Source organism: Ochotona curzoniae, unplaced genomic scaffold (genome assembly GCF_017591425.1).
Source record: "Ochotona curzoniae isolate NIBS_2020 unplaced genomic scaffold, NIBS_Ocur_1.0 contig_1014, whole genome shotgun sequence".
In the NCBI taxonomy this organism is placed as follows: domain Eukaryota; kingdom Metazoa; phylum Chordata; class Mammalia; order Lagomorpha; family Ochotonidae; genus Ochotona; species Ochotona curzoniae.
In genome coordinates this window covers 3,475,707-3,489,338 of record NW_024464920.1, presented here as the reverse complement: position 1 = coordinate 3,489,338, position 13,632 = coordinate 3,475,707, and the positions used below count along the sequence as shown (strand labels likewise).

Here is a 13,632-nt window from a genome sequence, read left to right as displayed (position 1 = left end):
CAGCCTTTCAAAATAAAGAGGAGGGCTGCGGACAGCGGACGCATGCTGGGGCAGACATTTTGTGCAAGGGTTAATATCCTGCTGGGCGGATCCGCATTCAATATCAGAATGTCTGGATTTGAGTCTGTTCCCAAGTTCAGTTCCCTGCTAGTGACCACCATAAGAGGCAGCAGGTGGTGGAAGGCTCAAGTACTTGCATCCCAATAGAAGATCCAGATTGTGGTTCGCAGTTTCTGGCTTCAGACCAACCCAACTGCACCCAAGTTCGTGGGGATGCACCTTTGGGAATGGGTCAGTAAACGATGCCTCGCTCACACGCTGCTTGTCAAATGAGAAGAGGCTTAGGAAACATTCAAGGTCAGTTTTGAAAGCTAAGAACTGGACGCTGCTGTACAGCAGCAATTGATGCTTCCCTCTGCTTTCAGCCCCTGTCGAGGACGTGAAGACTGGAATAGGGTGAACTCAGCTGTGCAAATGGAGCATGGGTGGTGTGTCGCATGCTTTCACCAATGTAAAGATTGGTGTGAGGGGGCACAGGAACCCCTCAGTGGATTGGAAACTTCCAGAAGCCACTTTTGGACATTACATTCTTGCCCATCACCTCCTCCCCACATCACACTCAGTAGCCAGACCCGCCCCTTCCAGTGTCCACAGGCTCCTCCTTCCCCTGCCTACCCTCCCCCACGCCCAGCCCAGCACTTTGAAGATGAAACATTCTGAGTCCCATCACGGCCCCAGGGTTGGCATCCTTTACAAAGGGAGGGTGCGGGCATTCCACCATGAAAGCAAACTCTGCCAAGGCTATGGAGCCGGCTCACCCGCCCAAGCCCATAAAGTGAAAATTGCCCCAACCCATCTGCATAACCAAGCCCCTCCAAACACGGAGCATAAATAGGAGTGGGGCGCACAAGAGTGCATGTCCGAGTTTCCAGGAGGCATCCAGCACTTCAATCCAGTCCTCTGGCACTTAAGTTCCAAAACAGTATGACCTGCGGATCAGGATTCTGCGGCCGCACCTTCAGCTGCGCCTCGGCCTGCGGACCCCGGCCCGGACGCTGCTGCATCACCGCCGCCCCCTACCGCGGCATCTCCTGCTACCGCGGCCTCACCGGGGGCTTCGGCAGCCACAGCGTGTGCGGGGGCTTCCGCGCCGGCTCCTGTGGGCGCAGCTTCGGCTACCGCTCAGGCGGCGTGTGCGGGCCCAGCGCGCCCTGCATCACCACAGTGTCTGTCAATGAGAGCCTGCTGACGCCCCTCAACCTGGAGATCGACCCCAACGCGCAGTGCGTCAAGCATGAGGAGAAGGAGCAGATCAAGTGTCTCAACAGCAAGTTCGCTGCCTTCATCGACAAGGTCGGTGTCCTGGAGCGCGCCCTGCCTGCGCCCACACTCTGTGCCCAGGCAGACCTGGGGACTGGGAGTGGTCATGGGCCGACCAGTCTTGGGCTTTCTGAGATGCCAGACTGATGGAAGAGGCAGGCACGGGCACTAGAGACCCAGACAGCCTCAGCTCCAGTTCTGAGAGCCTGCAGAGCCTGCAGAGGGAGCATGTGGCCAGTTGGCAGTGACAGGACCACAGCTGCCACGCTGAGGCCAGAGAGTGAGGCCTGTGTCCTCTGTGGTCCAGCTGTGAGAAGCAGTGGGAGTGGAGGGAGGGGCTGCGGTAGCTGAGCTCCCCCGGAGAAGGCCTGTGACACCACCTCCTCGGACCCCTTCTCAAGATGACGTGCTGTGCTCTGCTGTGCATCAGGGCACACAGTTGCCTGGCTGCTGCCTCAGCAGGCTTCAGAGGATGAGGCTGGCCTGGGATGTGGCACCTGCCACCTGCCACCTGCCACCCAGAGCCACCAGCTGGGACCCAGCAGCTCACCTGAGGATGGGAGCAGCCATATGCCAGCACCTTGTTCTCATTCCCTATGTCTGGGAAAACCCAGGCATGGACCTGGAGCAGGAGATGAGGATGTCTTCTGGTCCCTCTCCCCAGTGTGGACTCCAGGTCAGAGCTGGCTCTGAGGTGCCAGGAGCCAGCTGACACCTCCACTTCCCCCGTCTTTCTCCCTCCCTGGCAGGTGCGCTTCCTGGAGCAGCAGAACAAGCTCCTGGAGACCAAGCTGCAGTTCTTCCAGAACCGCAAGTGCTGTGAGAGCAACCTGGAGCCTCTGTTTGAGGGCTACATCGAGACGCTGCGGCGGGAGGCCGAGTGTGTGGAGGCCGACAGTGGGCGGCTGTCCTCAGAGCTCAACCATGTGCAGGAGGTGCTGGAGGGCTACAAGAAGAAGTGAGTGTGGCCCAGCAGCATGGCAGGTTGTGCCTGGGCCTATGTGAAGGGCTGCTGGATTGGGCAGCACGGAGCCAGGTCCAGACAGAGGCAGTGTCCATCTCCCCAGGTGGACAGATGGCCACTGAGACCATGAGGATGGTCTCAGATTGAGCTGGGGCTGACACTCAGATGTCAGATCAGGGTGCTGCTGTGAGCGAGGGACCATGTCCACTCCCTGCTTGGGCCAGGGCAGAGTCCTAGCCATGTTGGAGCAGCTTCAGGCTGGGAGACTGTGGTATCCCTGTGCAAATCACAGTGGAGCCTCCGACATGGCCCTCCAAGGCCAGGCTCCCCTGGAACACTCAGATGCCCTGCCGGTGTGTGTGTGTGTGTGTGTGTGTGTGTGTGTGTGTGTGTGTGTGTTGGTGGGAGGGGGGTATTGTGGCCTCATCTGCCTGAACAGGAGGGATCTGACAGTCCCGCCCGCTCTGACCCCTTCCCTCTGTGTCTCAGGTACGAGGAGGAGGTTTCCCTGAGAGCCACGGCTGAGAATGAGTTTGTAGCCCTGAAGAAGGTGAGGACCTTGGGACAGGGAGCTGTGTGGATGGAACAGAACCAGGAGTGACCAAGTGTCCTCTTGGAGGACCATGGGATGGAGAGGTTGGCGAGGCAGGTTGGAAGCCAACCAGGGCAGGTTTCCTGGAGAGTTGAGGACAGAAAGGAGAGGTGGATGGATGGCCAAGATGTTTCAGGACAGGGTGACAGATGAGGAACCCTCTCCAGTCACTGTTGGATCTGTGCTTACAGCGGGGGGCGGGTGGGGGAGGGAGGAGGCTTCTGGGTGCACCCAGGGAGGTGTCAACACAAAGAGACATCTTGGAGACAGGGAACTGGGGAACCTCATCCTGGTAGGCCATCCTGGGTCAGGACATGGGTCTGAGGGGCGTGACCAGCAGGATCCCTCTGACCATTCCCCTCCCACCTTTCAGGACGTGGACTGCGCCTACCTGCGCAGGTCAGACCTGGAGGCCAACGTGGAGGCCCTGACCGAGGAGATCGACTTCCTGAGGCAGCTGTATGAGGAGGTGAGGGCCGTGGGCCTGACAGCGAGCAGGCAGGGCGCCTAGAAGGGAGAGCTTGGGCTGGGGCTGTGGGCTGGGCCTTGGAGACCGTGTGAGGACAGACCATGTACCTCTGTGTGAGAGCTGGGCATGCTGCACCACAAGAGTAGGCTGTGATCCCAATCAGCTCCTGCCTGCCTCTATCCTACCCCCTGCAGGAGATCCGCGTCCTCCATGCCCACATCTCAGACACCTCGGTTGTGGTCAAGATGGACAACAGCCGGGACCTCAACATGGACTGCGTCATCGCTGAGATCAAGGCTCAGTATGACGACATTGCCACCCGCAGCCGGGCTGAGGCTGAGTCCTGGTACCGCAGCAAGGTGAGCAGCACAGGATGTGACAGTGGGAGGGACAAGGAGAAAGGCTGGGGTTCTGGTCCCTGAGGAGGCTGATGGCCTTCAGCAGGGCAGGGCTGCTGTGCATCAGTGCACCTGCTGAGTGTGTGGGTGAGTGCACCTGCTGAGTGTGTGGGTGAGTGCACCTACTGAGTGTGTGGGTGAGTGCACCTGCTGAGTGTGTGGGTGCACCTGCTGAGTGTGTGGGTGCACCTGCTTCATATGGGTGTACCTGCTGAGCGCTGTTCCTTCTGAGTCACCCTGGCAATGTGCTGAGCCTTGGGGACTCCTGCTCTTCCCCTCAGTGCGAGGAGATGAAGGCCACGGTGATCCGGCATGGGGAGACCCTGCGCCGCACCAAGGAGGAGATCAACGAGCTGAACCGCATGATCCAGAGGCTGACGGCCGAGGTGGAGAACGCCAAGTGCCAGGTAAGGATCAGTGTGTGCCAGGCCAGAGTGATGGGCCCACCCCAGTGTCACACAGGACACCTGTGCCCTATGGGAGTCCATTGTGTTGTCTGGCAGTTGCAGGACGGAGTCCTCATCCTAATCTTCAGGAGACCTGGGTGGTGGGTGTCCCTGGCCAAGTGGGGGAGCTGGTGACCCAAGCAGGACATGAAGGGAAAGACCCAGGGGACAGAACCTACCCTGTTTTCTCCTGGGTCCACAGAACACCAAGCTGGAGGCTGCTGTGACCCAGTCTGAGCAGCAGGGCGAGGCGGCCCTGAGCGACGCCCGCTGCAAGCTGGCAGGGCTGGAGGAGGCCCTGCAGAAGGCCAAGCAGGACATGGCCTGCCTGCTCAAGGAGTACCAAGAGGTGATGAACTCCAAGCTGGGCCTGGACATTGAGATCGCCACCTACCGCCGCCTGCTGGAAGGCGAGGAGCAGAGGTGAGGGTCAAGTTAGTCTAGCCCACAGCCAGTGTCCCCTAACCTCAATACATTCCCACCCCTGTATGTGCCTGAGCCATGACCAGTGTTCTGTCCTGGCACATTTTAGAACTGTCATCTCTCCTTTGATACATGGTTGGGTTAAGGGGAGACTTCTCTCTCTCTCTCTCTCTCTCTCTCTCGCTCTCGCTCTCTCTCTCAATCCTTGATAGTAGATCCCAGGCGAGGCTGGGTACTGTCACTCAGTCTTGCATCCCTCCTTGTCCCACAGGCTCTGCGAAGGCGTTGGGGCTGTGAATGTCTGTGAGTATTCTCCCCATGGGTGAACAGGGTTTCTGCCTCCCTTCTTAGACAGGCTATAGTCGGGAAGAAGGGGCCCCAGTCATAGCTAAACTGAAAGCTGAGCTGGCCGTTTAGCTGGAGTAATTTGGCATCGGAAAGGACGACTGTAGCCCTGTGTCTACATGAGCTTGAATAGTCCATAATATGCTGCTGACTACCCAGAGTTCAGACATGGGCAGAGCATCTGGCAAGGCTCAGATAGCTGTCGGGAGCTGGGACTACCAGTGAGGGGCACAGTGACTGGCAAGGGGTCTGGGCGGCTGGCTGCAAGGGGAGGGGCGGGCTGTGCGCTGCTATTCTGATGTCTTCTTCCATGTTTGGCAGGTGTCAGCAGCTCCCGAGGTGGGGTCGTATGCGGGGACCTGTGTGTGTCCGGCTCCCGGCCAGTTACAGGCAGCGTGTGCAGTGCCCCCTGCACCGGGAACGTGGCCGTGAGCACCGGCCTGTGTGCACCCTGCGGCCAGCTCAACACCTCCTGCGGAGGCACTTCCAGCTGCCGAAAATGTTAGGCGCTGTCTAGCTCCAAGGCCCCGGCACCTTACCTGCTTGGCTCTGCGCTGGCTCCTTCCTGCCTCAGTTGGCCCCCCTCTAGTGCTTTGAAAGGTCCCTCATACTCTGGCCTCTCATTTTCCTGAGCTCCCTTCCCTCGGGGGCTCCCCACTAGGAAATCCTCTGACTGAGGCGTGCATAGGAAGGGGGTACAGGGGCAGAGTACAGCAGGAACTGGACCTCGGGGACTCCCATGGACCTGCCAGCCTTTCCCTCCTTCTGTCCCATCCATCTATGTCTTCATCTGTGCCTTCCCCAATAAATCAATGGCGTTAACCTAGGCACGTCTGCATTCGCCTTGTCTCGTCAGACGGGGTTTGGGCTTTGTGTCCAAAGTCACATGGAACAGACAGGCCCAGGGATTGGCTCGTTACCTCTCAGGTTTGGCCAGCAGTGCTGGACCCTCCCCCCCACAGGTTGCAATTTCATCCACACACCCTTCAACACACATCCTGCAGGTGGAGAAAGCAGCGCTCAAGGCGTCCCCTTGGCTGAGTGCCTTGCTGTATCCTGGCTCATCGCTGCCCTCCGGCCAGCACTCAGGCCTGTCTGTAAGCTAAGGGTAATGAAAATTGCCTTCTCCAAAGCTTAAGCAAACATGACTCACTGCTTTGATGGGAAGACGCGTGCCTGAGTCATTTATTGGGATGCTTCAAGGGCTGAATATGTCAATGTCATCTAAAGTTTCCAAAAGCCTTTGACAAGGCCTACTTTCTTCTTCTTCTTTTTTTTTTTTTTTAATGGAGTCACTTTGAGGCTTGGGGACCTACCATATTAACCAATAGCACCTCAAAGACAGAAAACAGCGCATAGCAATGTAGTGACATGACTTGCCCCGAGAGGCAAGGGCACGGGTCCAGACTGGGTGTTCCCGCCTGGCTCAGAGACCTTAAACAGCACTCTCAGCTTCTCTGTGCCTGTCCGCACAGGGAAGAGGACGGCAAGGGCTCCTGGCTTGGAGGCCAAGGGGGACTCAGCAGCTGTGTAATACACTCAGTGTCTGCCACCGAACCAGCGCTGCTTGTCTCTGTCATTAGAGAACGCAAGCGCAGGGGGAGATGGAGGTGTCACCCAAGGATCTGGAGCTCCTCGGTCCTGAAGCTCATGAGGGTCTTACTGGATGTCAGCTGAGCTGTGGGCCATGTGAAGCCCCCAACATGCATCTTGACAGCAGAGTAAATCTGCAAACATCCAGAACCATGAAACAGAGTGGGAATGGAGGTGCCCCACTCCCACCCATCTTGAGAGACCAGAAGTAGGTGCTGTGACAAGAGTCAGGCTCTGGGGGGATGGTGCAAAAATGCTGCAATGGCTCAACTGGCTAATTCTCCCCTAGTAAATATTTAGATCCCATAGGGGTACTGGTTCATGTCCCGGCTGCTCCTCTTCCCATTCACTACCTGTGGCCTGCGAAAACAGTGGAGGTTATCTCAAAGCCTTAGGACCCTGATCAACTAGGAAATCTGGATGAACTCAGCTCTGACCACTGTGGCCATTTGGGGAGTAAACCAGCAGATGGAAGACCTTTCTTTGTGCGTCCTTCTCTTTGTAAATCTGCCTTCTAATAAAAGTTTTTAAAATATTTAAGAAAAAGACTCAGACTCTTACAGAAATCAAACCCTTATAAAGAATCGAACCAAGGTCTGCCAGCCATCCCTGATGGAATTCTGAGCAGGACAGAACCTTGGAAAGTTTCAGAGGGTGTGATTGTCCTAAGCACACTCCCTACCCCCTTGTGCCATGTCACCACACAGCTGGAAGCAAGAGCTGCCCAGAGCCCAGTCCCGGCTGAAGCCCTGGCTCTGCCTGCGCATCACTGTCCAGCTCGTGAGCCAGTTGTAAGCACAGCCCTACTGGACTTGCCCTGGCCTCCAGTGGCCTCTCCATCCAGCCTCACAGACCTCACGGGCCCAGCCAACCATGACCCACATTTTCATTCTTTCCCTTTCCTCTTGAATTCTGACCCTGACTCTGCTTCCCACCCTGGCTGCATAGCCCTCACTTCTCTCCAGTTCCCATACCTGGACAGGCTCTTGTAGAGAGGGGCAAGGGTGAAATACAAGACAAAAATGAATACCACACTGTGTGGCTTTAGCCAGCCACCTCCCATCTCTAGATTTGAGTGCATTCATTAACAAAATAAAAGTAGGATTTGGATCTACAGATAAATCAACATCCGGGTGGCATTCAAACTATGCTGTGTGTGTGCTCTCTGCTCACCTGTTGGTTACTGAAGAAGAGAGATGTGGAAAGACGGAATCTTCCATATGCTGTTTCACTCCTCAAATGACTACAACAGCTAGGGATAGATTGGGTGGAAACCAGGAGCCAGGAACTGCATCTGGGTTTCTCGCGTGCATGACAGGGCCATCATTCACTGAGTTTCCCAGGTTGCATTAGCAGAGAGCTGAATCAGAGAAAGCAGCACTGTGGGGACTTGCACAGGCACTCGGAAATGTCAGCGCCCCTAGTGGCAACTCACTGCTCTGCACCAGTGTCCCCCAGAGTGTTCGTTGTGCGTTCGTTGCTCAGTGTGTAAAAGTGGCTAGGGCTGGAGCAATATGCTTGATTCCAGGGACATGCCGTGTGTGTGTGTGCACTTCTTTCCCATATGCACGATTAGACATGTGAACGTGTGTGCTACAGAGGGGCATCTCTGGCCCCATGAGTGTCCTTGTGTGCAGGGATCACAGATGGAGAAGACAGCTCATGTGACAGTAGTGATGGGCAGGTGCTCTGTCCACCTGGGGAGGTGTCCTCTGGCACCTGCTTACCCCTTATCTTCCTGGCCTACTCCCACTGTCACTCCAGCTGGGACACAGAGGGGCCAGCGGGCCTTCAACTTTGGAGCGCCTTCCCTAAAGAACTCTTGGAGGTAAACTTTCAGCAGTGTTCCTGGATCTCGCGCTGTGTCTGACATCCTTCGCAAGCAGCCTCTTTCATCCTCAAACAACCCTACAACAGGTCCTGTTCTGGTTTGCAGCTAAATGTGGGCTCTGAGAGACAAAGAAGGGAGGACACCCGAAGACAAGACATGCACTCCACCCTTTCAGATCTGGGGAAAGGCAGAACTGGGGCCCAGACAGGAGTGAGGACCTTGGCCAAGGTCAGAATGAGATTGGGAAGAAAATCCAGGCTTTTGCTTCTTTATTCCAGGTTGGTCAGCTTGTGGTCCAGCAACTGGAGTAGTGGCCAGGAAGGATCTCTTTGCCACTCTGCCATGGGCTTGGCTGAAATGTACAAATAATCAGGAAGAAAAAGGACTCAACTCCTCCCAGAGGAAGCCAGACCCCTCAGGGCTGTAAAGACCCCCACTCATTCACATCGGTCATGTCTCCCAATCTGGCAGGCCCTAGGGACGCGTGGATGAGACAGCCACCCCCTGTCCTTAGGGGGTACAGACAGAGCCAAGAACACAGCCAAGGCAGCAGTCAGCAGGTTCAAAGGCAGGGACGAGTGAGGCAGGCTTGGTGCGCCAGCAGCTGGCTCTGACTCCTTGGGCCCACCTTCCACTCAGAAAGAACGGCTGAGCCAGTGGTCATCCTGTTCCCTTCAGAAGTCTCCCAGATGCACACAGCTTATAAATGGCTGATTCGTGACTGTACAGAGAAATGCCAGCCAAGGCTCTCCCACCCTGACCTGGAATGTGGTCCCGTGGCCAGGGAAGCTTCTCTGATGGTTAGTCCCAAAACCACAGACAGACATTGGTGGTGATGCATATGACCCTGGCCTAGCAAAGCGACTCCAGGCTGCCCCTCACATCCGCTGGGGAATCTCCCAGACTGACAGCAGGCAAGCCCCGATTGGGGGCGAGGGGAGGAGTTTGCACAGGAAAGCATGGGTCACGTGCCCTTGGTGCTACAGGATGCGGGATGGACACCCTAACTCCTGCCTGCCTGAGAGTGCTGGGTGGCAGCTCTGCCCACACTACCCACAGAGGAGTCGGGAGGTGCCAACTTGAACCAGCGCAGCAGCGTTCCATCACCTCCCAGTGGAACACAGCACCCACAGAGCAGTATGAATCCAGGAGAGGGGGGACCACTGGTAGGCAGTGTGTTGGGAACCGGGGCTGTTGTGATGATATTTACGTTGTAGGTGAAGGTTGGCATTGATCACCTGCAGCTGAGGCGAGCCAGCTGGAGGCAGTGCCTCCTTGTCCCTCGGGTGAGTGGCCGCCTGCCAGCCAAGTTTCGGTCCCATTCCTCCTGCGTGACAGGGTTCTGTTGACGCAGGCAGGGGGCCTCTGGGATACCTGTTTGCCAGGTGGGGAAGCAGGACAGCAAACGCAGACACTCTGGCACTAGAACACCTTAAAAGGTAAAGGCACAGCCTCTGGCCAATGACACACCTCACCGCACCCAGGGACACACAAGGCAGGAGCCATTGTTCTCAAGGTGCATGGGTGATGTCATCCTTTGCGCAACAGAAAAGAATGTGAGCTCTCCCGACAGCCTGGTGGAGAAACAACTTTTCTGGGGCTCATTTCACTCCCCAGAACAGGTCCACCTTTTGCCCCCTAACATCCAACATCCTTGCAAAACCCCAAGCCACACTCTAGATGTGGAAACAGGAGAAGGGGTCAGCCCCTGTAGCAGCCTCCCTGTAAGTCACTGCCCTGCAGCTATGGCTTGGATGTCACTGGGGATGCTAGACGTCCCTCCCAGGACTGTGTGTTGAAGGTGCGACAGTCCCCAAAGTCTAACATTACCACCACTAACAGGACAGAAGCTTACTCTCCCAGGGGGCTCTTGGGGTGACTGGATTAGATGGGGCTGCTAGGGTACAGCCTCCATTACTGAGTCCCAGGAGTTCTGTAACAGACCACAGAGAGCCCTCCCCACCTAACCCCTCCCGGTTACCTGCACCTGTAGGAACACCATCACCAGACGAGCACTCAGACTGAGAACCACCAGAGATGGGAGCCAACACATTCTCCCTTTGCAAGCAGTTCATCTTAGGGACCTGCCCCACCCCTGAACCACACTGTGAAGCCAGAACTCAGGAGTCAGTGCCATTCCTTCCCAGAGTGCCAGGGGCACTAGGAGATGAGGGCCCTCAACCCATCCCTCTCTCTTTTCCTTTGGGTCTGTGTCCCCTGCTATGGCCCACACACCCTCCTGGGAGTTCTCAGCTGTCCAGTCCTTACTCACTACCACATCCCTGGGATCAGTGTCCACACAGGACCCCAGGAGGCTGCTGGGCAAGTGCTCATGAGCAGGAGAACTCATGAACAAATACAGTTCTCAGCCCCTCTGCCTGGAAAAGCTGCCTGTGGGCCCCAAGCTGGACTTGCGCAGCCCCCAGTCCTCACTTTCCCCAGGGCTCTTTGAACACTCCTCCCCCAACCACATCCTGGTTCTATAATATCAAATCACCATGAAATTACATCACCTGGCCCAGAGCAGGCTTGAGCTGGACTCCTGATATTGTACACACACACACACACCTCTGTCCCCCCTAACCCCCACATCCAACCAACTATATCTTTGCTCAAAAACCAGACAGCTCAGTGCCCCTGCACAACTGTTTATTGCAAATAAGAAAACCCTGGAGTAAAGGGGTAGCTGGTTCGAGAAGCTGGGTGCTGGGCCACAGGCCGTGTGTACCATCTGCACCAGCACCTAGCTATGTACTGCATCTAAGAACAGGCTTATGCTGCAGGACCCTAAATGCCCCGCTGGAGGGGATTCGGGAAAACAGGGAAAGGGGCGACTTAGCCCCGCGCGATGTAGGGGACGCGGTGTACTGGAGTTGCTTTTCTTCTGGGGAGGAGGAGTCAGCAACCAGAAAAATCAGCATTAAGCGACCAGCTAGTCTCCTGCACAGCCCGCAGAGCCGCAGAGCGCGCAGCCGACGCCAGGGGCGCTCGTCTCCAGGACTCGGAGCCGCGGGTGGCGGTCAGGAGCAGGTGGATGTGCGGGCCGAGGCTGAGCTGGACCGCAGGGCCAGAGCACTGCTCCAGGCTCAGCCGAGAGCCGCCTGACAAGGACGAGGCACTCAAGTGCTCCCATTCATTCCCTGCCCCAGCACACGGGCACACGGACTGCTGAGCACACTATCCAGACCCACCGTGACACATCAACTAGACCACGCCCTCATCCCTCCATCCCCCCTCCCCCACGCCCTTTGCCTCTTATTTACTCACTATTGCTCTCTGCCCCAAATCCTAGAGGACGCCTGCAGGGAGAAGAAATAAGCCATGTAATGGTGTACCCCGCCTACAATAGCTCGCTCACTCTGCACCCCATGTCCCCCCACCTCCCATCCTCCACTGCCTCACCGGTGTTTCCTGCTGAGGCTAAAAGCCAGTCCTTGCCTGCTTCTCTAACCTGCCTTCCTCCTCGCGGGGGAGTTAGGCCCAGTGACAAGAAGATATGGATCCCAGGAGGGAATGAGTTGTCCAGGCTCCTTTCCACTGGCCCAGGGTGTAGGTTAAGCTGAGCCTTCTGGTTTGTTCATTAGACTCAGGTCCAGGAAAACAAACTTCTGCATCCCCAACTGGCCTTTTAGGGTTGACAAGGACGGGTGGGTTACCTTACAATCCCTGTGGTCATACCGGAAGCGCTTCCCCATCCTGCACCTCCAGCAGCTGGCAGTAAGTGGCAATCTCCAAGTCCTGTCCCAGCTGGCCGATCAGGGCTCCTTGCACTCAGGACGCCGTTGCACCCTGTCCTGCTTGGCCCACTGCCAGCCAGCTTGCCCTTGGCACTGCCTAAGGCACCCTCTTCCTGCAGAGCTGGCAGCTGCTTGGCTTTCTCCGCTTGGCAGGGCTGGTGGGGAAGAGGAAATCATAGACAAAGACATTTTTGCCTCCCTCTCTTTCCCCTTCCAGACTACAGAGCGTCCTCAGGGGCTGCAGGACCGGGCTGGGCTCAAAGACTGTCCATCGTTGTGAGGAGGGAGCATGCGTGCTGCAAAGTGTGTGTGTGTGTGTGTGTGTGTGTGTGTGTGTGTGTGTGTGTGTGGCACAGGATGCAAACAACGTGATGACTATCTGATCTTAGGGTGAAGCTCTGGGACTAGCCGTCACCTCTTGTATCATGTCTGAGGACACTATTGCAAGAACCTGAGATGGGCAGGCAGTGAGTGCCCCTTCCCACAGGATGGCGCTGTAGTGATGACTTTATAAGAAAAAAACAGTGGCCTGACATGGAAGCCTAGCAGCTAAAGTCCTTGCCTTGCAAGTGCTGAGATCCCATATGGGCGCTGGTTCTAGTCCCAGCTGCTCCACTTCCCATCCAGCTCCCTGCTTGTGGCCTGGAAAAGCAGTCAAGGATGACCCCAAACCTTGGAACTCTGCACCTGCATGGGATACGTGGAAGAAGCTCCTGCCTCCTGGCTTTGGATCAGCTCAGCTCTGGCCATTGTGGCCACTTGGGGAGTGAAACAGCAGATCGAAGATCTTCCTCTCTTTCTCTCCTTTCCTCTGTATATCTGCCTTTTCAATAAAAAATAAATAAGTAAATCTTAAAAAAGAAAAACCCACCAGCAGGAATGCCAGCTTTTTCCCCAGGAGACTAGAATAGGTGGCCTCAGGGTAGGGAGATGCTTGCAAATGTTGGCCATGGTGGGGTGTGCTTGTCACTCTGGAAAGTAGAGCAGCAGCTGCAACTAGTGAGAGGATGAAGAGCGGGACAGGCTCCACCTCTCCCTAACTCTGCCAGCCCTTGAGCCCGAGTGCCCTGCTTCTCCCCAAAGTCACCCATTCCTAGGATAAATATGCTTCCAACTCTAAGATGCTTGCACCTGCACACAGAGAGAAGGGAGCCATGGGAATGCCATGAAGAAGGCTGTTGGGGACGAAGAGGAGAGAGAGAGAAAGAGAGAGAGAGAGAGAGAGAGAGAAGGAAGACAGCCATGGGACACCTCTTCTTTCTAAGCTTGCATCACAAATGCAGATGCCTGAAGGGGCTGAGCTGGCTGGGAGCATCCAGGCCAAAGCCATATGTTAAAGCATTGAAGTGCCCAGTTACACCAAGAAAAATGCTCTTTCGTGTTCTGAGTCTTTCATTTCTCCACCTTAGAGACCAAGATGCAGCACCATCTCTCTTCTCCAAGAAGAGTCAAGGCAGGGATAAATGACCAAGGTCCCTCTCTCGGCCTTGGTGATAAGGGATGCAATCGGGTAT

The 13,632-nt window shown here is 56.2% G+C and overlaps 1 protein-coding gene across 1 annotated transcript; it reads left to right on the top strand.

Annotated features, from left to right (window-relative positions):
* Window positions 1–984: 984 nt before the first annotated feature.
* LOC121162048 (keratin, type II cuticular Hb1-like) lies at window positions 985–5,463 on the top strand. The gene is made up of 9 exons (XM_040988859.1): window positions 985–1,353; window positions 2,070–2,278; window positions 2,774–2,834; window positions 3,250–3,345; window positions 3,540–3,704; window positions 4,025–4,150; window positions 4,392–4,612; window positions 4,884–4,915; window positions 5,279–5,463. The coding sequence occupies exons 1-9, from the start codon at window positions 985–987 to the stop codon at window positions 5,461–5,463; spliced, it is 1,464 nt and encodes a 487-aa protein (XP_040844793.1).
* The last annotated feature ends 8,169 nt before the right edge of the window (window positions 5,464–13,632 follow it).